Source organism: Nycticebus coucang, chromosome 23, assembly GCF_027406575.1.
Source record: "Nycticebus coucang isolate mNycCou1 chromosome 23, mNycCou1.pri, whole genome shotgun sequence".
Classification (NCBI taxonomy): Eukaryota; Metazoa; Chordata; class Mammalia; order Primates; family Lorisidae; genus Nycticebus; species Nycticebus coucang.
In genome coordinates this window covers 16,826,588-16,854,301 of record NC_069802.1, presented here as the reverse complement: position 1 = coordinate 16,854,301, position 27,714 = coordinate 16,826,588, and the positions used below count along the sequence as shown (strand labels likewise).

General features: G+C 40.5%; 1 protein-coding gene across 1 annotated transcript in view; it reads left to right on the top strand.

Annotated features, from left to right (window-relative positions):
• Positions 1–27,714, top strand: part of DTHD1 (death domain containing 1) — a 71,327-nt gene that overhangs the window by 24,630 nt on the left and 18,983 nt on the right. Inside the window, exons 6-8 of the mRNA XM_053577834.1 lie at positions 8,415–8,579; positions 10,347–10,636; positions 17,787–18,028. Of these exons, the coding sequence (XP_053433809.1) occupies positions 8,415–8,579; positions 10,347–10,636; positions 17,787–18,028 (697 nt within the window). The remainder of the gene's footprint in view (positions 1–8,414; positions 8,580–10,346; positions 10,637–17,786; positions 18,029–27,714) is intronic.

The following is a 27,714-nucleotide window of genomic DNA, read 5'->3' as shown; positions in this document are numbered from 1 at the left end:
CAGTTGTTTATGAATGGGATCTTCAATCACATCTGCCGTATCTTTTCTTGGGGGGGGGGGGGTTGATCTATTCTGGTTATTCATGTTACCAGAGTTTTTCCGCTGATTCCACCCCATGGTTATTTTACTCCCTTTGATTTTTCCCCTGGGGCTTTATCAAGGGCCCGTACAGTGTTGTGGCCTGAGAAACTGGGGCCCTGTCTTGTGTGGTGGGGCGAAGTGGTTCTGTCTTGTTTTCAGCTGGTTTCTGTTCAATCCTATTGTAACGTTTACTCTGGCTTGAAGTCTCAGCTGTGTGGAAAAACCAGCAATTAAGTCACCCCACCCGCCCACCTCTGGCACTTGTTGGAAAAGGAAAATCAAACCTTCCTAGAACCGCATACCCAGGGCACTGCCTGAAAAGTCCTCAGTCTATTAGTTCAGTTCAAAAGGTCCAAATTGATTGTCTCAATCGGCACCTGTCTCGGGTGGGAGAGTTCAAGTGGTCTCTGGGAACTGGATCACAAGGGTCTGGTGACTCCTCTGATATGGCTTACTCCAGTGCTGCGTGGAGTCAGGAGGAGCCACCTAGCAAATAGATCAGTCTGGGAAGGTTGATGTCTCCTTCCCCACTTTGCCCCTCCGTCGGACCCAGTCACTGGTATCTCTGCAGATGGCTAACCCAGTTGCCTGTAGTGAACAGATACTCCAGGGGTTTGCACCTGCCTGAATTGCAAGGAAGTCTGCCAGGCCCCTGCAGTCTGCCGCTATCTAGCAGGAGGAGATGGGGCCTGACATCTTTGAGTGCTTGATGCAGGTGGTGGGAGGGAGGTATTAACTCAGGCTTAGCCCTGTCCCTGATTGATGTTGCTAACAGAACAGAACAGAACAGACAACTTTGTGTGGTTCTGTCTCTGTTTCTGCTAAAATCGCCTACAGAAGACGGGCTGTTCTGAGTTCAAACGTCTTTGCTGCTGGAGGTTTGTGTCCGATTACCTCTCTGTGTTGGCCCTGCCCTGGAAGCTTCACAGGTTTGTGAGCAGCGTCAGGCAAATCCTTTGCTCACTGGTTGCATCCTCTGGTTGCCCAGGGAGACAGGGGGTCTGGCTTCAGAATATCCAGAAGTGAGCCATTTTGCTTTTGTTTGCGTCCTTGTGATCACAGCTTGCCTCAGCAGTGTTGATGTGCGTTCTTCAACCTTCTCTCTTGGTGCGGCTCAAATCCACCAGGATACTTACTAAATTCCTATCCCTGAACTCTCCTTCTGGACGGGAGCCTCTGTTGAAAGCTGGCTTCAGTCCGCCATCTTGTCTCTCCCCCCTATGTTAACCACTTTTACGAAAATATTTCAAATTATATATAAAACCAACACATTGCACCCCATGATTGCATTAATGTACACAGCTATGATTTAATAAAAAAATTCATTCCATACATTTTTAGAAAGAAATTAGAGAGTTAAATGGGAAACTCGTTTTTGTCCATGAAAAAAGATTTCCTACATAATACTATTGTTTTTAAAATTTATCTTTTATCCTGAGAATATTTGTAAAATACTGTATATGTGAGTCATCCTGCATAATAAAATGGACAATTGGTAAAGTGACTATTGACCTTAAGAAAGTGAACATTATCATCTTACACATCGCATTATTTACTTAGTCCTCCCTTATCACATTCCCTAGATTTTCTCCACTGTATTTCTCATCCCCACCAAAGTTTACCATTATTCTGGAAACTTCAGTCGCCCTTTCTTTGCTTTTATTTTTTTTAATCACATGTATTTGTATTCCTACCTATCCAATGCCTTTTTTTCCTGTAGCACACTCTTTAGGTTAAAGTTGAATCACAAACCTGGCTGTGGTTCACTTGGAGCAAGTGCTGGACAAGGGCGCGAACACTGGACATGCAGTCCACTAGGGGTCCTCTCTGGAAACCACCTAGCACATTTGGGACAAGATTCGAAGTCGACAATGATTTTTTCCTGATATTTTGGGGGATATTAAGCCACTCTTTATGAATTTCATTATCAATGTTGTGAAGACTGTAGTAAATATAATTTTCACAACTTTGTGGTGAACTGTTTTACCTTGCCAGCTGTGGTGGTTAAGCTTTTCTCTTTGGTATCCTGCAGTTATCAATGATGTACTAGAAGCAAATTTTGAAAAAATTTTATGAATACAATGCATTGAGCTTCCTGACTGAGTGTATTTATGTATTTTCACATTTCTGAAAGAATTTTGTGTTTTCTAATTAAATATTGGCTCTTCTCCATCTAATCCACCACATCCTTCTGAGGTTCCAGTTAGATGTATATGTAACTGCCTCTTTCTAAATTCCATATTTCTTTACTTCTATCTTCCACATCCCTGTCTCTGTGTGCTATATTCTGCACATTTTCTTCACCTGCCAGTTCACAATGTCAAAAATAAAAATCTGCTTTTAAAGTATTTTTGAGTTTATTATTTTCAACATTTTTTTTTTATTTCTTAAAGTCCAACTTGGCCTTTACTTAAATCTTCCTAATTGTTCTCGATAGTCTCTTGCTTCCTGCTTATTATTTTTGCAATACTGTCCTTCATTTTACTAAACGTTTCATACATAGTTGCCTTCATCCTGTGTCTACTAATTCCAGTATCTACAGTCTTTGGAATGTTTATACCTGTTGCATTTTGTTTCTGTTGATCGCCGTTGATGGTATTTAGCTCCTAATTTGTTTGGGAGGTTTTGTTTGTGAGCATGCACATGTGAAATTTCTTCAGACATAAAATAGAATGGCTTTTCTCAAGATGGCATTTGTTTCTGCCTCCGCTGCAAACCAGCTGCTACTTATCTGGGCCTGTGTTTAGAGCCTTAGTGATGCTCTCAAGGTCACCTTTCCCATGTGGTGGAAATCCCCAGGATCGGCAGCCTTGTGTTCTGCTCACTTGATGATGCCTTCACTTTCATACCCCTGGATCTCAATTACTGGAAGAGTATGTGTTCTCTTAGTAATCCCATCATTCCTGTCTGATGGCCCCATCAGCTGCAACTCCTGACTTTGCATGCTTTTTTTGGAAAGAAGTTCAGGAAATTCTTAAAAAATTTCCCCTATTTATGCAAGCCAAAAAGACACGTACTATAAAGCATGTTTACATGATCTAGTTGTTTTGAATTAGGAGCAGAAAAGGTCCTTGGATTATTTATTCTCAATTTGTTATTTAAAATCTGTGCTGTGTGTATTAAATTTATAACACCTTAGAAAGTCAACCTAAGAAAGAAATGGCAATTTTATAGATAGAAAAATCACACATGCTGCATTTACCTTGGACTTATCTGTCAGTACTATATTGCCAACAAAAGCAAATATCATTCAATAGAGTAAAATGATTTTAGCAAAATATTGAAGCAAATGCTTACTGAGAAAATGAAGCTGTTTTCATTTCTTAAGCTTGAAGACAGTGTACTAGAAATATTCTAAATTCATAGACATATGCATAGACCATTGTGCTTCAGAATATGAAGTTCCCTGTGAATCGGAAGTCAAGGTAAAAAAATATCTAATTTTTTCAATCAAAAAAGACCTACCCTTGAAAATTTCCCAATAACATCTTTTTCTATTTGAGGAGACAAAATATTAGGTGCCCTGGAGCAGATTTTTTTTTTATCTGGAAAAAAATCGTCTGAATGTCTTTTAAGGCATTTATCTGAGAGAGATGCAACAAAGCATTGTTAGACTTGAGATAACACGTCATGGAGTATGCAACTCTTTGTCTATGCAGTGCCTTATGTTTTGGGAACTGTACTATGATTTCTGGAAACTGCCCTTTCTATTCTATGTGGCTCTAACAGGAACTTTCACATTTTCCAATGTCTCTATATACATTATATATGATTAAACACTTGACCCAAAATAGGCTGGTCATAATTTCCTAATGTCTAAAATTGTGGACATCGGAAATTTTGGACTTAATACCAAGGTCAGTTTCTTGGGTAGTTCACATTTTAGGATATAAAATTCAGAAGTCGTCAATGGTCATGTTTCAGCTGTTTACGGAAAATTTTCAATCACATTAGAGATAAAAAAGAAAGATGTAGAGAAGAGAAAGAATAATTCAGTAAAGATAATGTCTGAATTTCAGATATTCCAGATTCAGTTTTTCTCTGAGATTATGCTCATTTGTGTATTTGCTTCTTTAACAGATTATATTCTAATTCAATAATTGATTCATTTTATAATTAAGTGAAATGCATTTGGTTTTCTGTTACTTGTACCCCACAGACTCTTAACCAGTAACTCCACCCATAAACTTCTTGGTATATGGAATTTACTGTCTCTGGGCATGGATGGGTAGGTCTACAGAATGGAAACAGAGCCTTCTGAGAGAAACGGATTGAAATCATAACCTCCTCCACCATGGGGTGTAACATTATGGAAACATCTCTGTGGGGTTGATGTAGATATGGGCAACGTAGGCTCACCAGTAAGGCTGGACAAAATACAAGGCAGGCCTAGCGCTGCGGACATATCTTTGGAAAAATAACTGTGTGCCTGTTGGGAGCCTGTATTTCAGGGCTCGTTGGCCTAGGGGTATGATTCTCACTTAGGGAGCCTGTATTTGTTGGGTAAGCGGGTCCACTAAGGTATCATTGGGACCTGGAGCTCAGGGTGAGATAACTGAATCATATATAACATAACCCTGAGGAGAGAGTTCTCCTGATTCTCCTCTTTACACCTTGAAAAGCCACCACGGGCGCATGCGGACAGGTGTGCCCAGGCAGCAGTACAACATCAGAGCACAAGGGGCACTCTGCTTCCATAACAGTGAAGCAGCAACAGCAGCAAAGAAGTGAACGGGGACCATGCACGAGGACTAGGGCTGCTTGGATAAGGTGGATTGTTTTTCTCCATGCAGTGATTAAAACTGGAAGTAATGGCGCCTTAAACCAGGAAACTTTCCGAGGGACCTAGAGTCAAAAAGGACAGTCGTTTTAGGAGGGACCTTCTCTCTCACTGTTGTGCTGGGGAGTCAAGTCATTGGATTACCTGGGTTACGAATGTTAAAATTTGAGAGTACAACTTGGCATAGCACATGGTCACTTTACAGACTAAATAAAAATCTACCCAGGAAAAAGAGAGACTACCAGAAACCCATCAGCATATTGTAGTATTAAATTTGACTGTGTACTTGCTTCTTCCATCTACTTTTCTATTTTAAAATCATCCTACAATCAATATGCATGATTTAAAATGGGAAAAATCTTAATTTTTGGAGTGCAGCATACGATTTAAAAATCAGTACTTTAATGAGTAAATTACAGTTTTCTAAGAAGAAGTTAATCCTAAAACATTAATGACATTCACACCTATGCATTATGCATATCACAAAAGAAGCATTCTGAATGTAAAATACGGTATACTAGGAGAATTTTGATTATATAATGACCTGTCGACTTCTGCATCATCTATAACTTATTCCACAACTAAAGCAGCATGCACATTTCTAATCAATATCCTCAGAGAGCTTAGTACTGAGTGAGTCCCAAGCACAATTTGATCATTTTTAAGTAAACAAAATTTTAAAATAAAGGTTTTACTGCATTTTGTGGAAATAACACCATATCAAAATGTTGTCTTCAGTGGAGTCTGATCAAGTGCTATTCACTGCTGGACAATATTAGTTGACAAGCTTTGCTAATAGCACATTTAAAGTAAATAGTTTGGTTGCAGAGCTGTTAACACCTGAGACACAAGCATACCATCAGATTGTTTAATTTGAATATGGATCCAAATTATCATATTTGTCATATTTAAGTATAAGATTGATCCTTATGTCATTAAAGACTCTTGATTTAAATGACAGTAAAGCAAATCTACGGGTTTAAGCAATAAAGGATTACTCTGATCTATGTAAATGAAAAATCTGGAGGTATATTTATCTTTACGTTTTTTCTTGAGCCAGGAAGAAGTAAGTCTCTCCTCTTTCTGCCTTTTTGTGCCAAATCCTTTCTCTGACATGCTTTTCTCTCATGCGATTAATATGATTACATCTTCATAGCTCCAAGTTCAGTGCAAAAGAGGAAACATCTTCTCCCCATGAATATGCACAAAACCCAGGGTGCGATTCTTACTCCAAAAATCTGTCACTGAATAGATCCCTGAACCAGAAGGAAGGTATACCCAGATTAGCCCAGACTGTGGCAGATAGCAAAATTCCCAAATCCCAAGGGCTTATCATGGCAGCTTTCTATCTCACACACACTGTGCAGCCCCCAGAGGCAGGTCACCTGCAGGCTGACAGAGCAGCCACTGTCTGGTTGTTGTCATTATGGCAGAAGACAGACATTTGTACGTCTACATTTGCAATAAAATCCTTGATCTCAAAGTGACACAAATGTCTTTCATTCACAATTCATTAACCAAAATGAATCACATGACCTGATTCAAACACATGAGATTGAAGGTGCTACCCTGTGTTGTACTCAGAACAAGAGGAATGTGGACTTTTTAGTGGACAGCATTAATGTGCACTCTCTGGCTTAACTTATACGCCCACACGGAGCAGGAATGGCTCCACCACACTTGGGAGCCTTTAGAGCCCCAGAGAAAATGTAGGCTTATCGGAAAAAAAGTGAATTAGAGAAAAAAAAAAAATGTCACCATTTCAACTAAGTCAGTACCTAGTAAATGACCAATCTTCTGGATTCATATGAGTCTACCTTCCTGTGTGAATAAATTAGTAACTTCTAATGGTTACAAAACTTACCGTATCTGTGGTTATAATCCAATAGCCAAAAACTAAATGTTATTTACCTCCCTAATTTCCTGATTTAAATATTTCTAATCCCCTGAAGCATCTAATAAAGATTAGTAAGTTTTAAAGCAGATGTTTTAAATTTAGTTCAATTCCTAATCTATGTGTCGTAGGACAGCCTGCCCTGTGAAAGTTAAGGTGTTTTTAACTCCAGTTCATTCTGCAAATAAAGATATGAAATTCATACTTGGGTCTTTATTCTTAGTACTTGGCTAGAACAATTCCGTCCTTTGTGGATTATGGTATCATTAGGCCAGGCATTTTTTCCTTTTTTAAAGATATTCAGTGTCAAGGTCTTTTCTTCCTTTAGTTGAAAAGCAGAGTTTATTATAAGGCTACAGTAGTTAATCTTTGCTTTCGCTCCCTCTAGGACAGCGGTTCTCAACCTGTGGGTCGCGACCCCTTTGTAACAATGAAATACAGAGCAGCATTAGGAACTGCTGCTGTAGGGTTACAAGGATCCTTTCATCTTGATTTTTCTCCTTTTTTTCCTGAGCACCTGCTTTTCCTTTCTAAATAATCTCTCTGATTATTAATATTTTTTGTTTCAGTTTAATATGAGGGTACAAATGTTTAGGTTACATTGTTTTCAATTCTAAGGTAACATTCAAGTTACAGTTGAGCCCTTCACGGGGTGGGGGTGGGGGGTGGGGGAGGGGGGCGCGTGAACACGCTCACCCTATTAGCTTTTATATTCCATTGTGCAGTAACAAAAGGACAATGGCAAGTCTGTGTCTCTGGGCCTCTTAGTCAAAGTCCAGTGAGAAAGAATTACACTGGCTAGCTATTAGAAATTGGCCTGTTGGCTATCACACGGTATATACAACCAGGATCTTTGAGTGGGGCAGGTTATGTAAAAAGGAAAATCCTATAGAAAGCCAGCTGGCAATGTCTGCAGTAGGAATTATGATGAGAAAAGTGATACCCCATATTTATACTCACTACAATTATAAGTGCTTTATAAATATTAACTCATTTAATAATTTGACAACTATTAGTAATATAGGTATGAATAATAGTGCCTACATTAATTTATATAAGTACTATTGCTATTGTCTTATTATAGATAGGAAAACTGAGATTCAGAGAAATCAGATCACTTACCCATGGTCGTACAGTTAATAAGACCCAGGGCTACCTGGGATTTGAAACTGGGCAGTTTTGGTCTAGAGTCTGTCATCTTATCCATTATGCTATATGACCACTCTTGTTATCTTAAAGCATCTGAGTTTATATCAGCTAGTTTATTAATGTTTTGGGGTGTCCCCTGAAACCTCTTTGTCGATGGCAAAATGCCTCCCATTCTTCAAAGCTCATCCTAAGTATCACGTGTTAATTTTGCAAGCTTCCATGAGCCCCCAGCTTCTGCTGCTAAACCACCTGTATGTTCTTTTAATAACCATGTAGATCACCTTGCCCTACAATCAGATAACACAGTGATCCTGTCTGCTTCTGAAGGGTAAGGGCTGTACATTTCTAATCTTCTGATACAAAACCTAGACTGGCACAAAGTGTACATTTAATGAATTGTTGGATTATTTACTTCATGAAAGAATAAGTGAATTAAATATGAATTATGCTATGTAAATTTTACCAATTTCTCTTCCGTTACCAATTTCTCTTCTGTTACTTCTGCTATAGGACAAAAAGCACCTCCATAAGGAAAACTGGAAAAAATGCCTGTGAAACTTGGAAATTACTGGGATTCAGAAGCCAAGACAGGGGCTGGTTTGGCCTGGATGATGTTGTGGTGCGAGCCATACAGAGCGGCTTGATCTCATTTGAACTGAATGAACATTTAGAGAGGTAATACCGCAGGAATGAAGCGAAGTTGACAATATTCTCTCCTGATTGTCCATCACTGACGTTTACACAAATGGAATTGTAGGATTATATGTTTATTGCTCAAACAGGAGTATGAGCCATTCTTTGGGGTATGCTTAAAATGCAAGCCAGAATTGACAGGAATATGCTGTCTGTAATTTAATTCCTGATAGCTTAACAAGTGCTTTTGGAAACTCCTTGTCATTTAGATTTATTTTTATAGGCTTTTCCTCCTCCAAGATAGTTTTGAAATAGCACCTTCATTTCTGAAATTGCATGCAGATAGTAATTAACTGTTCGTGTTCTGCTTATCTCACAACCATGTACATGTAAACTGAATTTGTTATTTCCGCACCCTCATTTTGTTTTCTCATTTCCATGTTTTCTAGGCAGCCCATTTTTTCATGAGAAAAGTTTTAGACAGATTTAGGTTTCATGAGGAGGAGAAGCTCCCTCAAAAAGAGAGGGCAATGTCTAAAGATAAGGTTAATTTCATAATGGGAGGTCTCACATCTACGATTGTCTTAAGGTAAGTTCCAGAGAAATGGGGTCTGAGAGGAGAAGACAGTGCCGTATTGAGGGACACTCGGATGTATTCTGTAGGGCAAAGAAGGAAGTTGAGAAAAAAAACATTGCTTCAGGGGAAGTCTTACCTCAGGGAGCTCGGGGTGTGAGTACCAAGCAGCTGGCTTTGCACCCCACATCAGTCAGTCCTGGTCTATAAATGTGGGGCTACTCCGGCCCTGGAGGTTTCTGGAGGCCAATTCTCCAAAGAAGAACTAGGACCTACGTGGGCTAGCCCAGAGATAAGCTTGATTTGAACAGGTAATTACTATCTCTGTGGAATTTCAGAAACGAGAGCCATGTTTTAAAACCTTTTCGGAGTTAGAAGAGACAGTAAAAATAAATCTAAGCTTTGAGTGGTTCCCAAAAGTATTTGTCTGTATTGATTTGTTCAGGCGGCTATAACAAAGTATCCAAAACCGGATCGCTTGAGTAACAGAAATGGATTGTTTTCCAGTCCTGGGAGCCAGAAATCCACAATCAAGATGGTTTAGCAGGATGGTCCCTTCCGAGGTCTGTAAGGGAAGGATGGTCCAGGCCTCCCCTCGCCTTGCAGCTGCCACATTCCTGTTCACAGGCAATTTTCTCTGTGGGCATTTTTCTGTGCTGAATTTTTTCCTTTAAGGACACTGGTCATATCAGATTAGGGACCACACTAATGACCTCTCAACTTGATTACCTCTGTAAAGACCCTCTTTCCAAATAAAGCCGCATGCTGAGGTAATAGGGTTTTGTACTTCAACTGTGCATAAGGGACGCTATTCCATTAATAGTCCTTCCCACGCAGAGACAGAGGTGACCATTACAGTTCTCACTAATCAGGCTACCCATTCTACACTCTACTGTGAGTAAATAGATTATCCTGATCACCTTTATCTTCTCTATTTGAAATAATACTTCTGGGTAAAGCTAATAAAGACTTAAAACACGTTGCCCTGTGTAGTGCTCAGCCTGCATGGATTTTTGAAGGGAGGTGTTTTAGAATTTAGTTAGATTTGAGCAGGCTTCTTGACTGCCAAGAACTTTGCTAAAGTCATTCATAAATCTAACCTTGTTGGTCATCAGAACACTTGCTTTTAAAGAAAGTTTGGAAGGTAATGGCTCTTTTCTTGGATGCTGTTGGACATACGTTGTATTTCTGAGCCCATGTTTTTCTCTTGGCTTCACCTCTTTTCTTCCCTGCAGGTTTATCGTGCTTCACCTGTCCTCTGCTGTGGACAACAGACATTTGGTTACTTTTGTGAGGTCTTTAGAGGAAGCCCTGCCCAGCACCACTGCCTGCATAGTGCTGTCCCACCAGAAGGACGAGCCCCATCGCATAGCTGTTTCAGTGGTGCCTTCTAAGGACTTAAACCAGGCACTCAAGAACTTGCACTTGGAAGGGTTTGGGGGACCACCGGAGCCATCCCGGCATTTCCAAGTAAGAGAAGGAGAACAACTTCTTCTAAGGTTTACTGGAAATATATTTGCCTCAAGTAAGTATAAAGAGATCTTTTTATATATTTTATGGGCTATAAGCCACAAACTTCCGAAGGCACTTGCTTCACTTGTGTTACTAAGGAAAACTTCAGAGGCTTGAGGGGACATCAGGAATCAAGAAGAGAAAAAGACTCATTTACTTCTACCTTCTCATTCTGTCTTTTTCTCCTTGACTTAGGGACATATGTTCCCTTATGAGCACAGTCTAAGTGACACTTTATAACAATAGCCTTCTCCACAGTCACTCTCCCAGGCCAAGGCAGGTCGCCTCATTCCTACCAGGCAGTTGCCTTGTGAGTCTCCCCGCCTCCACTATTAGCCCTATGAAATCTATTCCCACACAGCAACAAGAGCGGTCTCTTACAAGCACACATTGTTCTATATTATTCCTGGGATTCAAACTTTCTTAGCACCTCCTCTTCTACCTAAAATAATACCCAAACTTCAAAGAATCTAATCTGAGATCAGTGGATTCGTAAGAGATACATTCCTTGGATATGTGTGGGTGTCTCTACAAGTCCACAGCACAGCAGAGAGAATCAGCAAGGGACTGGTTGGCACAGCCAGCTCTTTACAGGCCAGCACATAGTTTGCCTGGGACTGGGCTGGCCTGAGGGATGCCCAGTTGTAACAACGCTGCTGTCACTGTCTCATTAAATTTGTGTCCTCTGGAAAAAAAAAATTGTAATTCCATGGATTTTAGTCTATGTATTTAAACCGTATTATAATTCCATGGACTTTATGTATTTAAAAGACTGTTCTCAGAAGCCATTGACCATTTTCACCAAATTCCAAAGGGTCTGTAGTACAAAAAGAAGTGAATAACAATTAATCTAGAGGGTTGGCCCTGCTTACCTCTCAGCACCATGTGTATTTAGTGTTGTTTTTTTTTCATTGTAAGTCTGATTACAATTTGGAGTTATTTTATACATTTACTTCTGGCTCCCGTAGTCCTACTCTTTACTGGAAGGAACACCTCCCACGGGCAACGACGTGGCTCTCTAGGGCTTTTCCTCCAGCCTCGGGTAGGACCTGGTGCGTCACAGGTTTGAGGGACTGCAGTGAGGGCGATGGTGACAGCGCTGAGGACAGCAAGCAGAGTGCCGAGCCCGAGAGGTCACAGGGCAGGAGGAAGAAGACAGAGGTTGGCTGAGACAGAAGAGACAAGGAGAGAGAAATGAGCAGACAGAAATGAAACCAAAGAAGAACACGGGCAGGAAAGAGCTGTGAGGGGAACGAGAGCAAAGGTCTTTGTGGGAGTTGCTGTCTCCCCAGTTTCCTTTTTATTAAGTCAGCCCCTTCCCCTGCCTAACTCCTGAGGTGATGTAGAATTTAACAGGTGTGTGTGTAGGAGGATGGGCTGTGGGAGAGAATTCAGGATGGATTTAATAGAATCTCTGGCCCAGGAACACTTGACTTGGAGTGATATTCCCTATTTATTCTATTTACGTGTATAAATTATTATGCATTCCAAAAATTGAATCTTAGCTATTTCCTCTGAATCGGGAAATGGCTCCAAACCCCACTGGCTTTGTTGCTTCCAAAAAATGATGAGGCTTAAAGGTGATGCTGCCTGTTTTATTATTATTATTTTATTTTATTTTTTTGGTATCTCAGGAATAAGTGAGACCTAAAATAATGTAATTTGAAGTGTGGCTCTCATCTGCATGAGAAGTGTCAGCCAGCTGCTAAGATCTCGTGAGTGAGAGACAAAGAGAAGGGGGCGGGGGGCGAGGAGAGGAGGAGGAAGGCAGGCTGGAAGAGAGCCCTTTCTGTGTACTCGGCTTCTGGAGCAGAAACGACAGTGTCCATCCTGGGGAAATCTCCCTGATGAGAGAGAGTCAAAACCCAGAAGTGTCCCACCCAAACTAATGATGCAAATGATTTTCCGGTAATACTCAGACAGCAGCTGTGTTTACCTACTGCCCCAAACAGGAGTGAGTTACTGTTTTTCTCTCAGGCTGTGGTTCCCATGGGGCTGCTGCCTGCAGTGGAGAGCAGGGAGCCGGGGCTAAAAGTGCTAGGAGTCCCCAAGGCAGCGGTGCACGTAATCCCCCCTGTGTGGGATGAGTGCCTAGATCCTTTAGCCTCTGCTTTTCCTAGGGACCCAGGCTCCGCTGGGTTTTCCTCTAAGAAGAATAAATCCCTCATCTTAGAACTGATAGCTCTGGCCTTCCCTGAGGGGTAATCTCTGTGAATATCAAAGAGAGAAGCTAGAGCTTCTCTGCCTGCAGGGCTCCCCTCCCATCCCACCTTCGACCCTCACTCTGGTGTCTCCAACTGTATCTTCAGATCTCACCCCCCTGGTCCTGTTCAGAGAAGCCTCCTCTATCCATCCTGATTAGGTCAGTTCTTGTTTGATTTTTCTTAGACCCTTATTTCACTTTTGCAGATCCTCACGTTTTCTTTGGTGGCCTTGATCAGAGACTCAATTTCTCACCCTTTTCTATTCACTCATTTAATTGTTTGATCAGTGCCAGTTTCTCTGACTTGTACAGTCCCCTGAGAGAAGGGACCGTCCTGTTGGTGAGCACCACTGAATTGCCAGTACCGAGAGCAGTAGCTGGCAACTAGAAGGAGCTCAGTGATTACTTGTTGGAAGACATGAATATGAAAACTTAAGAACTTAACATCATACTACATACTACATGTGATTAAAATGTTAAAAACTTTGGCTCAGTGCCTGTAGATCAGTGGTTAGGGCTGTGGCTTAGAGGAAGAGGCCACATCACTGAGGCTGGTGTGTTTGAACCCGGCCAGGGCCTGCTAAACAATGACAACTACAACAACAAAATAGCCGGGCGTTGTGGTGGGCTCCTGTAGTCCCAGCTAGTTGGGAGGCTGAGGCAAAAGAATCACTTCAGCCCAAGAGTTTGAGGTTGCTGTGAGCTGTGATGCCACAGCACTCTATCAAAGGGTGACAGAGTGTGCTGCGACCACATAAATGATCACAGGAGGCAGGGATTGACAGTACACGCTGCAAGAGGTAAGGCTAACCATAGGTGCGGGATAGCCCTGAGCACTTCTCACAGAGTCTTTTTTTTGAGAAGATACATAATAGGCGGAAAGATTACTAAGCAAAGATATGCAGGGGCTGCCTGCTCAGGGAAATGACCTCATAGGTGTCAAGAGAGTATGTGCTCAAGGATATGATCTTCAAGGGTGGTAAGGAAAATGATCTCCAAAACACTAAATGCAATTTTTCTCCACTAATCCTTCAAGGAACTGTCATAAAATGCTTAATGTTTAACAATAGCACTTACTACCACAGGACTGAACTTTGCTCCTCCAGGATTACTGAGTTACTTGGTGGCTTGCCTTCCAAGTCACAAGAGATTTCTAGGCTTGCCAGGAGACTGTCTTGTTCTCAGTAATTCCTCAGATGAGTTATGAGATTGGTGACTGTTATAGTAAGTATGATGTTTAATCCTCTATAATAGTGAGATTGTCTCAAAAAAAAATTAAAAACTTTAATTAGTGAATATAGGCAACTGCCCTTTGTAAAATACCAAAGTTTCCCTATTCACTTATCTATGTGTAAGATACAGATAACTCTTTTGAGAACATTTATGGGACCTGGGCCTTATTTCTATTTCTAAAAGGAAGTAAGACGGACAGGTGCAACCAAGGTTTTCATGTTGATCTTTGATGTTCTTTCAGATACAAGCTCCAGTGTGCTTTCGTTTCCTAGTTTAAAGCTGTTTCCTAGTTTAAAGCTCATCACCTAGCCTTTCTGTTACGTGATGTCTGAGTCCCTGGCACACATAAAATTCAGAAAATGGTCATTAATATTTTTATAAGACCTTACCTATTGACCCCTTGTATCAACCATGACATCTCATAATGCTCTAGGGAGGAGGTGTGTGTGTCTCAGAGTTGCCCTGGATGCCCTTTGGCTCAGGGGAGAGATTTTCCTGGATACATTACATGTATTATAATTAAGCAGAGGCACACAGAAAATAAGCCAATAAGTAAATAGAATGCACAGTTTAACAAGTGAAAAATGAATTATAGAAGAATAAAGCAGAAAAATGATAAAGAGAGTCTTGGAAGGAGGGGTAGGGTTGCAGTTGTAAGAAGGAAAGACCTTTTTGAGAGGGTGACATAAATGGTCTCTGAGTAGGTGATAGGGCAAGCTATAATCTCATCTCAGGGGGGTTTGTCCCAGGTGGAGGGATTAAAAACCCAAGTGAATCGAGGCAGAAACATTCCTTATGCGTTTGAGGGAAGGTAGAGGCTGGGGTGGCTGGATCAGAGAGAGGAGAGGTTGCAGAGGATGAGGTGAGGACATGTTGTGCCTTGAAGCCATCGCAAAGACTTTCCCTTTTATGCCAAATGAAATGGAGAATTGTGAAGGTTTTTCAACAGAGGCGTGACCAGAGTTAGATCACAACCGTGTTGAGAGGAGATTGTAGAAACAAGGGTAGAAGCAGGGAAGCAGGGAATGTTTAATTGCAGTGAAGCAGTAAGAGACGGCTGTGGCTTAGAGGAAGTGGTGATGGGGAATGGGCCCACATCGGGAAACATTCTGAGCCAGTGATCCTCAGGGGATCTTCTGCTATCCCTTTCTGCTAGCCCTTGCTTGACCTGCCTGAGCACAGGTATTTATTCCTGCCTCTGTACTTCTTGTGGCATCAGTAGGAAATACTCAATGCCCATTATTAAGAAGAAAATATATTTCTATAAAGAACATCTGTTAACAGTAACGATACACGTTTATTGAACAGCTACTATCTCAAGGACCCACTAGGATCTGTATACACAATATGTTGAGAAGAAAAATGATTCTCAGAAGATCAATTACTAGTGGACTTCATACTCTGAATATGAAGCAAATGGCTTTTGCTTCTTTAAATATGCCAATATGCCTGTGAGGAAAAAACAATAGCATAGTGCAACAATTTCTTTGTGTCACTGGTTTTTATTTGTTTTCTGGATTTACTTTTTTCTGGGATAAGAGATCTTTCAAATATGGTGTTACGTGTTAGTTACCAGTGAAACTCCAGGTTTAAAAATTTACATAATGCTTACTATTTTTAAGACTAAAATTATGCTATTTATTACTAGTCAATCCTCAATAGTTTTATCTTTGTTTAATGTATACATGGGATCTTCAGACAGTGAATTAAAGATCTTTACTTTTAAAAATTGACTGGCACTGAGAGATCTGAAGGAAAACAGGGTCGCTGTATCACATTTCCACTCTTTGGAGTCTGTATACAAAACATTACTTAAGAATAATCAGGCACATTAAAGGGAGTATAAGGCCTTCCCTTTAGGAAATATTTACTAAGTGATGTTTCTCTGGGACCAAAGTGGCAACACTTTTCTTGCTAGTACTCTCGGGGTCTGAAAGCAGAAGTTTGCCAGGTGTTACTCCAGTGATCCAGAAATATTAATTTGCCTAATTGGCCATTTAAATCACATTTGAATGACCCTAAACAATTGACCTGTGTTCTTTTCTTTATTACCCCAGTGAAACTCTTTTAAGAAGGCACAACCCCTGGCTAGCTGTTCCTTTCCTCGGAAGCTGTTGTTTTTTTCAAGTGGCCAAGTTGCCTCTTCAACATAGGCTTGTGCAAAAGGATATACTCCTATAACTTCTATTACCTGGAGTTATTCCATTTCTGCATTTAACTGTGCTTTAGAAATGTATCAAAATAGTATCTAGCAGTCAAAACAGAGATAAGGGCAGCAGCATCTTTCACATCTCTGACTGAACTCTTATTTTACTGGGTAAAATAGAAGGTTGTCCATGAGAAAAAGATCTCTGGGTTGTCAAGTGTAGAATGATTTCCAGGAGCAAGAAGGAAGTTTGAAACAGCTTAAAAGCTTCATATTGACATTTCTTTAATATTAATCATATAACTAGACTGATTTTTGGCATACAAATTTGAAATAATGGAACAGTCCCCCTATTTATAATCTGCCATCATGGTATCATTTATCGAACACTTGCTATGTGCTGGGTCTTGCGACAATCATTTTATCCATACTTTCTCATTTCATTTCCAGAGCGACCCTAAGAAGGTAAGTTTTATTTTTCCTCTTTTAAGGATAAGGAAAATAAATCTTCAGGAAGTCAAGAGATTGGAAGTAACTGGATAAATATTACAGTGAAGACAAACAGTAGAGGCTAGTCTTGAATCTAGATCTTTATATCTAAAGCATATGATCTCAACTACTGCATTACAGCTTTCTATAAATTTTACAAAAGGTAGTATAGGCATATAGCGCTTCAGGAAACAGAGTAATTTGCATTCTACTTTTGAAATAACAAAGTAAAATATCCTGATTCTCATGGTAAAACTCCTATGAGTAAAATGTTATGGTCACAAAAGTTCTAATTTTTTCAGCGAAGAGTAGAGAAGATTTTTATGAATCATTATTTCAGGAGAATCCACCAAATTTTCTTAGAAATATTAGTAACACGAATCCATTAACTGTTGCACTTGGAAGTTCTAGAAGAGAATATGTTCATTTCTGCAATTATAGACACGTTTTATATCTGTGCTGTTCGGTAAGGCAGCCACTGGACACATAAAGATATTAAGCATTTTAAATGTGGTTAGAGTGACAAGTTGAATTTTTACTTTTATTTAATTTTAATTCATTTTTACTTATACAGCCACATGTTATGGAAGACAGCAGTTTTAGAACATCCATTCTGAGGTCATGGTATGAATAGTTAGAGGAAAAGCAAAAGTAATTATTGAGTGGTGAAAATTATTTTCTAAGTGCTGTAAAAACTGAGTATTTCTAGTTGTTCCTGGTTACAACAAAATGGAATAGAAAAATAAATAAAAGATTGTTCTATTTAGAGAGCTCCTGGCCCAATTATAGATGAGAAATCTTTTGAGTAATCTATACAGTCTCTTAGGTTATGTTTTGACAAGAGAAAACGATTCAAAAACAGCTTTAAGGGCAGCGCCTGTGCTCAAAAGAGTAGGGCGCCGGTCCCATATGCCAGAGGTGGCGGGTTCAAACCCAGCCCTGGCCAAAAACTGCAATAAATAAATAAATAAATAAATAAATAGCTTTAATTGCATTTAAAAATTAAAATGATTATTCGTATTTTTAAAAGTGAAGTAACTCAAAGTGTTGTGTATAACTTAATGATGACAAATTAATTTTACTTCTATTTAGGCAATGGGAAAGATTATGGAAAAGACTACACACTTATTTTTCACTTACAAAGAAAACCCAGGCTGATACTTCAAATCAAAGAGGTGGATGAATTTGGAAACTATAGCTGCCCTCATTATAAGGGCACCATTGTTGTTTATAAAGTACCTAAAGAGAAGATAGTCCCCAACTTGGACCAATCTCTTACAATTTATGAAACCAGTGAGTTGCCGATTTGCAAATTATTGTTGAGATTGCCGAAGGTGAGTTATTTTTTCTGTTATTTCTTTTCTTTTTCTATGTCACCTGGGCTAGAGTACAATGGCATTATCCTAGTTCACTGCAACCCCAATCCTCCAAGTAGCTGAGACTACAGGCACATGCCACCATGCCTGAGTCATTTTTCTATTTTTTTGTAGAGACTGGATCTTGTTCTCACTCAGGCTGGTCTTAAACTTCCAGCCTCAAGTGATCCTCCTGCTTCAGCCTCCCAAAGTGCTAGGATTACAGATGTGAGCCACGGTGCCCGGTCTTAGTTTTATAATTACTTATTTTGTTAATTTATAGTTGTCTATCATAATTCGCTTTTCAGACAAATGGATACATAAGGTTAAAGGAAAAGGTAAGAATAAACCTGGTAAGAAAGGAGCAAGTAACTCCAATTTTAGAATGATAGACTAGGCAAGGAATGACAATTAATTTTGTGAATTCATCCTAGAAAAAATGCTATACGCATCATTGCTCAATATCACTACGTTCATCTTCAGAGTACCCCCATGGGAAGCTGTGCACCAATGCCAGCCCCTAGCCCGCCCTTCAGAGCAATTTTAGAACTCTTTTTCTTGAGTGGCCATCAGAGCTGTAATATTACCCGCGACATCCTGAATATTATTAAAGTGTCTTCCCTTCAATATTTCCTTTATCTTTTGGGTAAAGAAAAAAGTCAATGGGGGACAGATCAGGTGATGTGGCAAATACAGACGCTGTTCAAATATAATTACTTGTTTATTGGCTAAAACCTCCCTCACAGACAGTCCCATGTGGATTGCTGTGATGCAAGAGCCATTAAGTTGTTAGCAAAAAGTTCAGGTCATTTTTGTCGAATTTTTTCACATAGCCTTTTCAGCCTTACAAAGAGTAAACTTCCAAACTGGTTAATTGTTTGTCCAGTTGGTGTACATTTATAACGAGCAATCCTTCTTATATCAAAAAAAGTTAGCCACATCATTTTGGCTCCTGATACGGATGATGGAATTTTTTGGTCCTGCAGCATTGGCAGACTTCCACTGGACACTGCAACACTTTGTGGCAGGGTTGTATTGCTACATCTAGGTTTCATCACCAGTGACAACAAGGCCCAAAATGTCATCTCGCCTCCTCCAAAAGGTCTTGGCAAACTTTGACTCTCCTTTGCTTTTGTTCATGAGTGAGCTCCTTCGGAACCAATCGTGCACACGCCTTTCTCATGCCAAGATTCCCAGTGAAGATTTTCTAACTATTTCTCTATCAATGTTTACAAGGTTGGCTGGGTTTCTCAGAATCAGCTGATGATTTTGATGGATAATTCAATGAATCTGTGCAATGTTTGTGTGAGTTCTGCTCCTTCCTGGCTGCCCTCACCTCTCTTCATCAGTGATGCTTTCTTTCTTTCTTTTTTGTTTGTTTGTTTGTTTTGCAGTTTTTGGCTGGGGCTGGGATTGAAGCCACCACCTCTGGCATATGGGGCCAGCGCCCTACTCCTTTGAGCCACAAGTGCCGCCCATCAGTGATGCTTTCTCTCCCCTCAGGGAAACATTCAACCCATTTGTCCATTGCTGTCTTCTTTGTAGCATTATTCCCATAATCTTGGACTAACACGTCCCTGATTTCACTTCCACTCTCGCCAAGTTTAACAAGAAACTTAATGTTTGTTCGTTGCTCTAATTCAAACTCTGATATTCTTGTTACAGCACACAGAAACAGGCAACAAAATAATAAATTGCACTCGGCAAGACACCCCCACACATCAACATGAACACAGTTGTGAGATTCTCAAGTACCAAGGCTATGAAACTGACAGTGCCGCCAGTGTAAGGGTGTGGTGCCAAGTTCGTGAACATAATTGTTGGACTTGTATATTAAGATTTCTACTTTTTCTTCCCATCTTCTCTAACAAGAGCATTTCAAGTTGATCTGGCTCTCACCATATGCTGTTAATGACTATAAAAATAGTCATTCATTTACTGTAATTGCCCCTGAGGAACTGGGAAATCGTTTGTGGAAATATTGAATATGCTTCAGAGCACAGCACTTAAAAAAACCATGGTGAACAGAAAAATGACATCAAAATATTTTCACTGACACCAAATCCTGCATGTTTGTTTCATGAGTTAATTACTCTTACCTAAAATGCACTTGTATCAGAAAGTAGAATTGAAGTATTTCTTAGGACAAGTCAACATAACAAATACATACATTTAATTGCTGTCTATACAATTTCTTTCAGTAGTCCAGGACTTAACTACATCTAAACTATATTCATTTTTTTTTTTTTGACACAGAGTCTCACTACACCACCCTAGGTAGAGTGCTGTGGCATCACAGCTCACAGCAACCTCAAACTCTTGGACTCAAGCGATTTTCTTCCCTCAGCTTTCTAAGTAACTAGGACTCCAGGTGCCCACTATAATGCCCAGCTATTTTTTTGTTGCAGTTGTCATTGTTGTTTAGCTGGCCCAGGGCCGGGTTTAAACCCACCACCCTCAGTGCATGTGGCTGGCACCGTAACCACTGAGCTATGTTCACTGAGCCCTAAACTATATTCTTAATGAGAAATATAATCGAAAATTTATTTTATCACTTCTGAGGCAAAGCAAATGTCTTCCTTAAAAAGAGCTAAAATCATTTTTCCATGCTTTTACTCTTATGTTAGGAACGGCAGAAATGCATTTTCCATAGGATTAAATTTTGTACTCATTTTAAGTAAATCAGTAATTATTTAACAAATATTAATTGAATTTCTGGAATACAGGATGTGTTATGCGAGGGAGCATGATAAATACAGAGCCTTACAGGGTAATATAAGGTCTATAGTTGTGTTATCTCAATAGTAATCAAAACCACCTGTAGCTATTAAGCATGTGAAATATGGCTAATCTGGTGCAGATGGACTGTGTAGATTTAAAATACACGCCCGACTTCAAAGACTCACTACTATGTCATTAATTAGTTGTGTATGCTGACTATTCTATGGTTGTATCAAGTTAAATAAAATGTTATTAAAATTAATTTTACCTTTAAAAACCATTTTTATGTGACTACTAAATATTTTTTTAATACTTAATTCTTTTATTTACCTATTTTTCTTTTTTTTCCCATTTTTTTTTTTTTTTTATTGTTGGGGATTCATTGAGGGTACAATAAGCCAGGTTACACTGATTGCATTTGTTAGGTAAAGTCCCTCTTGCAATCATGTATTTTAAATTACCTAAGTCTCTAATTATATTTCCATGGGATAGTACTTCTCTAAATGAATTTATATTCCAGCAAAGGTTACAAAACATACATGCAAAATTACCTGGTGAGACAGTAACCGATTAGACTGATGGGATAAACAATGCGCTGAACAATGTTTAGGAGAGACATGGCTTTTTTGGAAGCTAAAACCACTAGTTTTGTGGTGATTGTGGCATTTGCTGTGAGGTTTGTAAGCTGGTGGAAATTTGGCCTAATGAAATGGAGAAGAAAGCCAGTTAAAGTGAGAAAATGGAATGCATCTCGGTGGGGTGGTCAGCGTAGCTCAGGGGGAATTCACAATCTAACTATTGAAATCATTCCTGATATGCCAAAGTCTTTCGTGTCTCACTAAATTTTCACAAAAACCTTGTGAGGGGCTACCCCTGTTCTCATTTTACAGGAAACCGAGGCACAGGAATTTTAGGCAACTTGGCCAGTGTCCCACAACTAAGTAAGTGGCAGAACTAAAATTAAACCCGGGAAATAAGCTTCTCATCTGATGAACAACTACAAGGCTGTCACCTAATTACCAGATAAAATGATTCTTAGTCAAGGATACAGGATGAATCTGAGAGCATCTAGGTCCACCCTTGGAGCTGTAGGATAATTTCATGCACATTACGCTGTGTTGTAGAGGTAATTCTTGAAATATTTAATAATGCTATGACATGGATACCAACCAGTCGACTTGAAACCAGCCGGAGTTCAGAGGAGCAATCTCCTAGAAATGTAAACTCTGGACTTGCTGGTTTTAGGGAGATTGTGGGGTTCCTGGAAGGCATGTGTAGGGTGGCAAAATCTATTGACTCAAAGATGCTAAAAATGATATTTCAATGACAATATAGCCATATACATGTATATCCACTGTCAGTTTTGCTTCTGTGCATTTTCATTAGCAGCTTAGGGCCTTTGCACCACAGGGCTGTTCCCCGTGCCTGGGGCACTCTTTCCTTCAGTAGTCACATAGCTGCTTCTTTATCATTCAGGCCTTAGCACAGATGTCACTCTCTTCCCTCATCCCTTTGCCTAAAGTCACTTCTTGACCTATTATACCTTTTACAGATTTGCTTCATAATATCATCATTAAATTTTATTATTAGGTGGCACCTGTGGCTCAAAGGAGTAAGGCGCTGGCCCCATGTGCCGGAGGTGGCGGGTTCAAACCCAGTCCTGGCCAAAAGCTGCAATAAATAAATAAATGAATAAATAAATAAATAAATTTATTATTAGAATTGTAGTGGATACTCTGGGAGGATGAGATGGGTGGATTTCCCTGAGCTCACAGGTTCAAGACCAGCATGAGCCAGAGCGAGACCTTGTCTCTAGAAACAGCCAGGTGTTGTGGTGAGCACCTGTAGTCCCAGCTACTTGGTAGGCTGAGGCAAGAGAATCGCTTGAGCCTAAGAGTTTGAGGTTGCTGTGAGCCATGATGCTACAGTACTCTACTGAGGGCCACATAGTGAGACTCTGTCTCAAAAAAAGAAAATTATAGAAGAATTTCTATAACTTGAAGTTATACCTTCTATCACTTGACTCCTCTCCCCAGGACTGCAATAAAGTGGTCAACATAGGGAACTGGGCCTCCTGATATGCGCATGTGGTGCATGTCTGATCTACGAAAATTAGGTCAACTTTAGGAGGAGGTCAGTGTAGGGAGGTGGCCAACTATGGAGGTTCTACCATATTTATTTGTTCATGCATCTTTGTTTTGCCTTTGCTCCTTGAGAAAGCAAACTCCATGAGCCAAAGACTGTGTCTATTCTGTCCAGGATGCAGCTTCAGTGATTAGGACTGCACCTGCATAGTTAGTTGTAGCAGACACTCTAAATTTTTAATTTGTGACTGGAGGAATGAGAGCGCCATGCTTTTCATTAGCTTCTAAATGCTGAAGAGCTATTCACCTAAGGGCATACCTGAATTCTCCCCATTCAGTAATTTAAAGCCTGATTCTACAAGCTCTTAGCTGGCTGGCTGAGGAACTGGTTTGGATAAGCGTGGAGATCTGAAGTGGAGGAGTGTATGTGAGGGCTCTAGGCAGCTCAATTGGGCCCGACACTTCCACAGAGCTCTCTGCTGTTGTGGTGCTGTGGGATGGTGAAAGGGATAGAAGTTCGGGATGCGGGAATTCTCTGCGTTCTAATGAGGGCCTCCCTAGAATGATGGCAGATGAATGAAAGAAAGGCCCGGATGTGAAAGAGGGCTCACGTGAAACCCCCAAACTGGGTTAACTTTCAGTTATCAGTCTCTTTTTCTGTCCCCTGCCTTCATAAATTAATTAGCTGAATTAGCCAAGCTACATAATTTGGGAGTTTATATAAATTTTCCTTCATAAAAGTCTGTGGAAGTGACTGTCCAAGACTTTTGCATAAATGTTTTCTCTGCTTTGATGCTAGCGCACCGATTCCTACCTGCTTGTGTGAAATTCCAACTGGCCATCGCTCACCTCTCTGCCTCGGTGCCACCTCTACCAGGAAGCCTCCTCTGACTTCCCCTTCTGCACCCCGTGGGGTACCACTTGGTCCATAGAACCACATCCTTCTGCACCTCCCACCACTGCAGTTAGCAGGTTGCATTAGGATAGCTTGTTTCTTTCCTTCCCAATAGATGGGTGTTTCTCAGCCACATTGCCTTCCTCAGGAGTCTTTTTTTTTTTTTTTTCTGATTAATATGAGGGCATAACAATTAGTCCACACTGCCTGCACTTGTAAGGCAGAATATATTCTTAGCTCTGTCCTTAGGTGTCCTTTTAGACATTTTTTTCCCTAATCACTTCTTACCACATTTTATTACCACAGATATAGTGTGTATCCATGTATGTCTGTGTTTTGTACATTGAAAGCGTATGCTTTTTTTCTTTTTTATAATCTCACCCAAGGACAGATTTCCTCTCCCCAAGGATGACGTTGCCCAGTTGGAAGGCGCGCAGCGAGCTGTGTAGATGCTGACACCACCCTCCTGCACACTGCCTGGCCAGTCCCGGGTAGATAGTACGTGTCTGATGCTGTAAATATTTATGAATGGCAGGATGAATGATATAATTTCTGCAAACCTTACAACTGTCCAAGCTTGAAGCTGATAATCGTGAACCGGTTCTGGTGTGTTTAAAAGTGGTGCATTGTAAATGTCTTCTGCCCACGCGCCATCTGTCTTCCTTTCTCTCCCACACGCTTTGCGTTGGGTTTCCCAGATTCACTCTCAGCCCTTTCTTGGGCCTAGAGTCTTCCTAAGTGCATTTACCAGGGTCAAAAAAGCACCCATAGCTGAGGAAAACCTTTTCCTTCATTTAAAACGTGCATACCTGAATGAAAGTTGGAACCAGGACTTTGATCTCTGTGACAAGGAACTTCTTCCGTTGAGTTCAGAATTTTGAAAATCTACCTCAGATCAGTGCTATTAGAATGTGCTATTTTCCAGGAACGTTTATTACAGTGTTTGGCAATAACGTGCATGAAACTAAGCAGACATTTGTACACACAGCATAAAATAGGTGAAGGTATTTGCCAAAATTGGAAGTGGCTTACAGAAAGCAAGCAGTATGTGTTTATATGTCCGTGTAGAGAAAGGTATAGATTTGCGCACGCACACATAGAGCAGGACATTCATATACTGTGCCCGACTCCCAGGGATGTGAAGATGTGTCACTTCCTGCCTCACACTTGTGAGGATCCCTGTGTCCCTTTTCCTTTAGCCTCTGTACTTCAGTCATTCATATATTAATTCACTCATTCCACAGTGTGCCCCAAGGGCTTGACAGGTGGTGGTGTTGCTGTGGGTGCAGGCTCCTTTCCTGCATCTTCATAGTCTGTTTTTAACTCAGAGGGCAGACTTGAAAACCATCAGTGACATCAGACCTTGCCTCTGCTCCAGATCCCATAACCCTGGGTGGGGATGGTGCTTATATGTGAAATAGCCAGAAAAAGTCTCACTGGGGAGGTGAGTTCTGCACCAAGAAGCAATTAGAGACCAGAAAGCCATCTTCCAGAGAGGCTGGAGACCACTGGAGTGAGGGAGATGGCAAGAACCCAGACTGTGCCCTGAGCACGAGCTGCAGGGCAGGGTCTCCGAGGAGGACCCTCATGATCTGTGCACAGATGAGGGCTACAGAAAGGTGAGAAGGCGTAAAAGACAGTGAGGGTCTGCTGAAATACTTCATCTCCCATATAATCTTCTGAAAATGGTCACATAAAAAATAAATTTGAAAATGTCTGGCTGAAAAGAACATTGATTTCTTTCCTACATTGTATGCCTCAGGCCTTGTCTCCTTTTACAAAATGTTCAAGTTAATTCAGTTCACACACACGCTATATATTTATGAGTTGCAGTTTGGCAGAAACAAGGCAAGTTTCTTTCAGGGATGTTTTAGGTGGAAGGAAGTGGAGGGAATGTCTCGCGTGGGTGTCCTGTGTGTGCCTCCGAAGTCCTGCCTGGGCGGGTGGGTGGTGACGGCCTTCTGCTTCTCTACCCTCCTTGGAGATTTTGCTTTGAAGGAAAGAGGGCTCCAGATCTGCTGGCTGTGGTCTGTCTGAGGCTGGAGTTTCCCAGCCGGATGAGCCTACACATTTACGTAAGCCATCTGTTGACCCCCACGTTGTGCTGAGCCCGAACTTCCTGTTTTTTTTTTTTTTCAACTGAACTCATGACATGTGATTTTTAGTAAAGAGTGATACTGCTTCAACATTTACCCTCTCATCACATTAAGTAACTTGCTGTGTCAAAGGCAGGAAGCATTGCGCACAACAAGGCAAGCTTCAGCTCCGCAGAAGCACCACTTTCACCACTTGGGACTTTTGGTCCCATCTCCCTGCCCCGTAAGGGATGACTTTTTTATTTTATTTTATTTTAGTTTTTTGACTTTTTTTCTATATAATTTTTTTTCTAACAATATAAATTACCAAAGCAATCTTGACTAGGTAAACGAGAAGATTCAAATTCAAGTAAAATGCCTATCTTTACAGCCACAGGCACTATGGAGGTCATTCAATTCTAACTAGACTTTTCAGTTTACAATAATCTTACAAAATTATATTAGGGTTCAGGAATAAAATGGAACTTATTACCCTATTGCTACCTTTTTAGAAAACAGAGTTAAAAAATTATATATATATATACTTTTTTTTTTAACTCTCAGTAGGAGAAATCAGGGATGTTTTGTTCGGTTTGTTGTTGCTGGGGTTGTTTTGTGTGAATAATGAACATACGGTGAATTTTAAATTTTCTGTAACTTAGTTTTATGCTTTCTGCCCTTGAGTTAATGTCAGTAACCGTGTCTGTTGGTTCATATTCTATTCCCTATCAGTTATGGAAGAAAGTCACCAGAATCTTGGTAGGAAGAAATAGTATGTTTTATCTTCTGAAAGTTTTTAAAAACATTTCCTCTGTCCAGTGCACTGACTCTGGCGCTCAGTGCCGGTCCCCGGATGTGCCCTCACACCCTCGGTCTCACTGGCCTGGGAGCCACCAGAATGACCCTCTAGGACACAAGTTTGGCTACGGCACTGAGAGGAACATAGGAGAGAAAGGAGCAAAGCTGGTTTAGTCAGAATCAGGAGCCAGAATTCTTTCTTGGACAGTCCTTGCCCTCCAGGTGTAGACGGCGTTCCTTCCCCTCTCCTCCCCCATGCCCATCTTCTGCTTCCCGCCTCTGTATTATCTCCTCCTCCCCTTTTCTTATTCTTTTTCCCTCTCCTCTTTCTCTTCCCTCTCCCCTTCTTTCTTCCCTCTCCCTCCCACCTCTCTTCCTCGTCTTCCCTCTTTTCTAAAAAAGGGAAAGTTTTCTCTGCGCAGAGGACAGGACAGCTAAGCCAGGAACTGAGCACTATGTTGTAACACGGCCTTTCATAACGCTTTAAAAAAAAAAAGAAACAAAACAAAACAAAACACAGGTATTCTTGCCTACCTGAAAAAAAAATTCATAGTTAAGAAATTAGGGTGTTTTCATTAACTCTGTTAAAGATGGTAACCTTTTTAATTGGTAAAAGATGACGCTCATTCATTCAAACCGTTTTCTAGCTTATGAGCTCTAATTGTATTTGGTTTTGTTTTTCTTTCTGTGGATGGATCAGTTATCATATCAATTATCTAAAATCAATTACGTGCCTCATATATATGGGATATTGGGTCTAAAAGAAAAAGAATTACAAGTCCAAGGCCTAGCCTGTAATAAAATTACAGTCCACTCCAGGAAATAAGGCATAAACACTTAGAAAACTAAAAAATGATACAAGAGGTAAGTTATTATTGAAGACAATGATATAGTAATCCATATTATCAAATGCCAGGAAGTGACGATTAATTGAAAATGAACTTCTGAGACAGTTTGTGCAGGGGTACTTCAGAGAAGGGGGTGATTCCTGGAGGTCCTGGTGGCCTGGGGACACTTCATAGAGCAAGGTAGAGAGGGAAAGGCATTTGGATTTGAAGATAGAGAGAAAGAGGCCAAGAGTTTCTCGTAGGA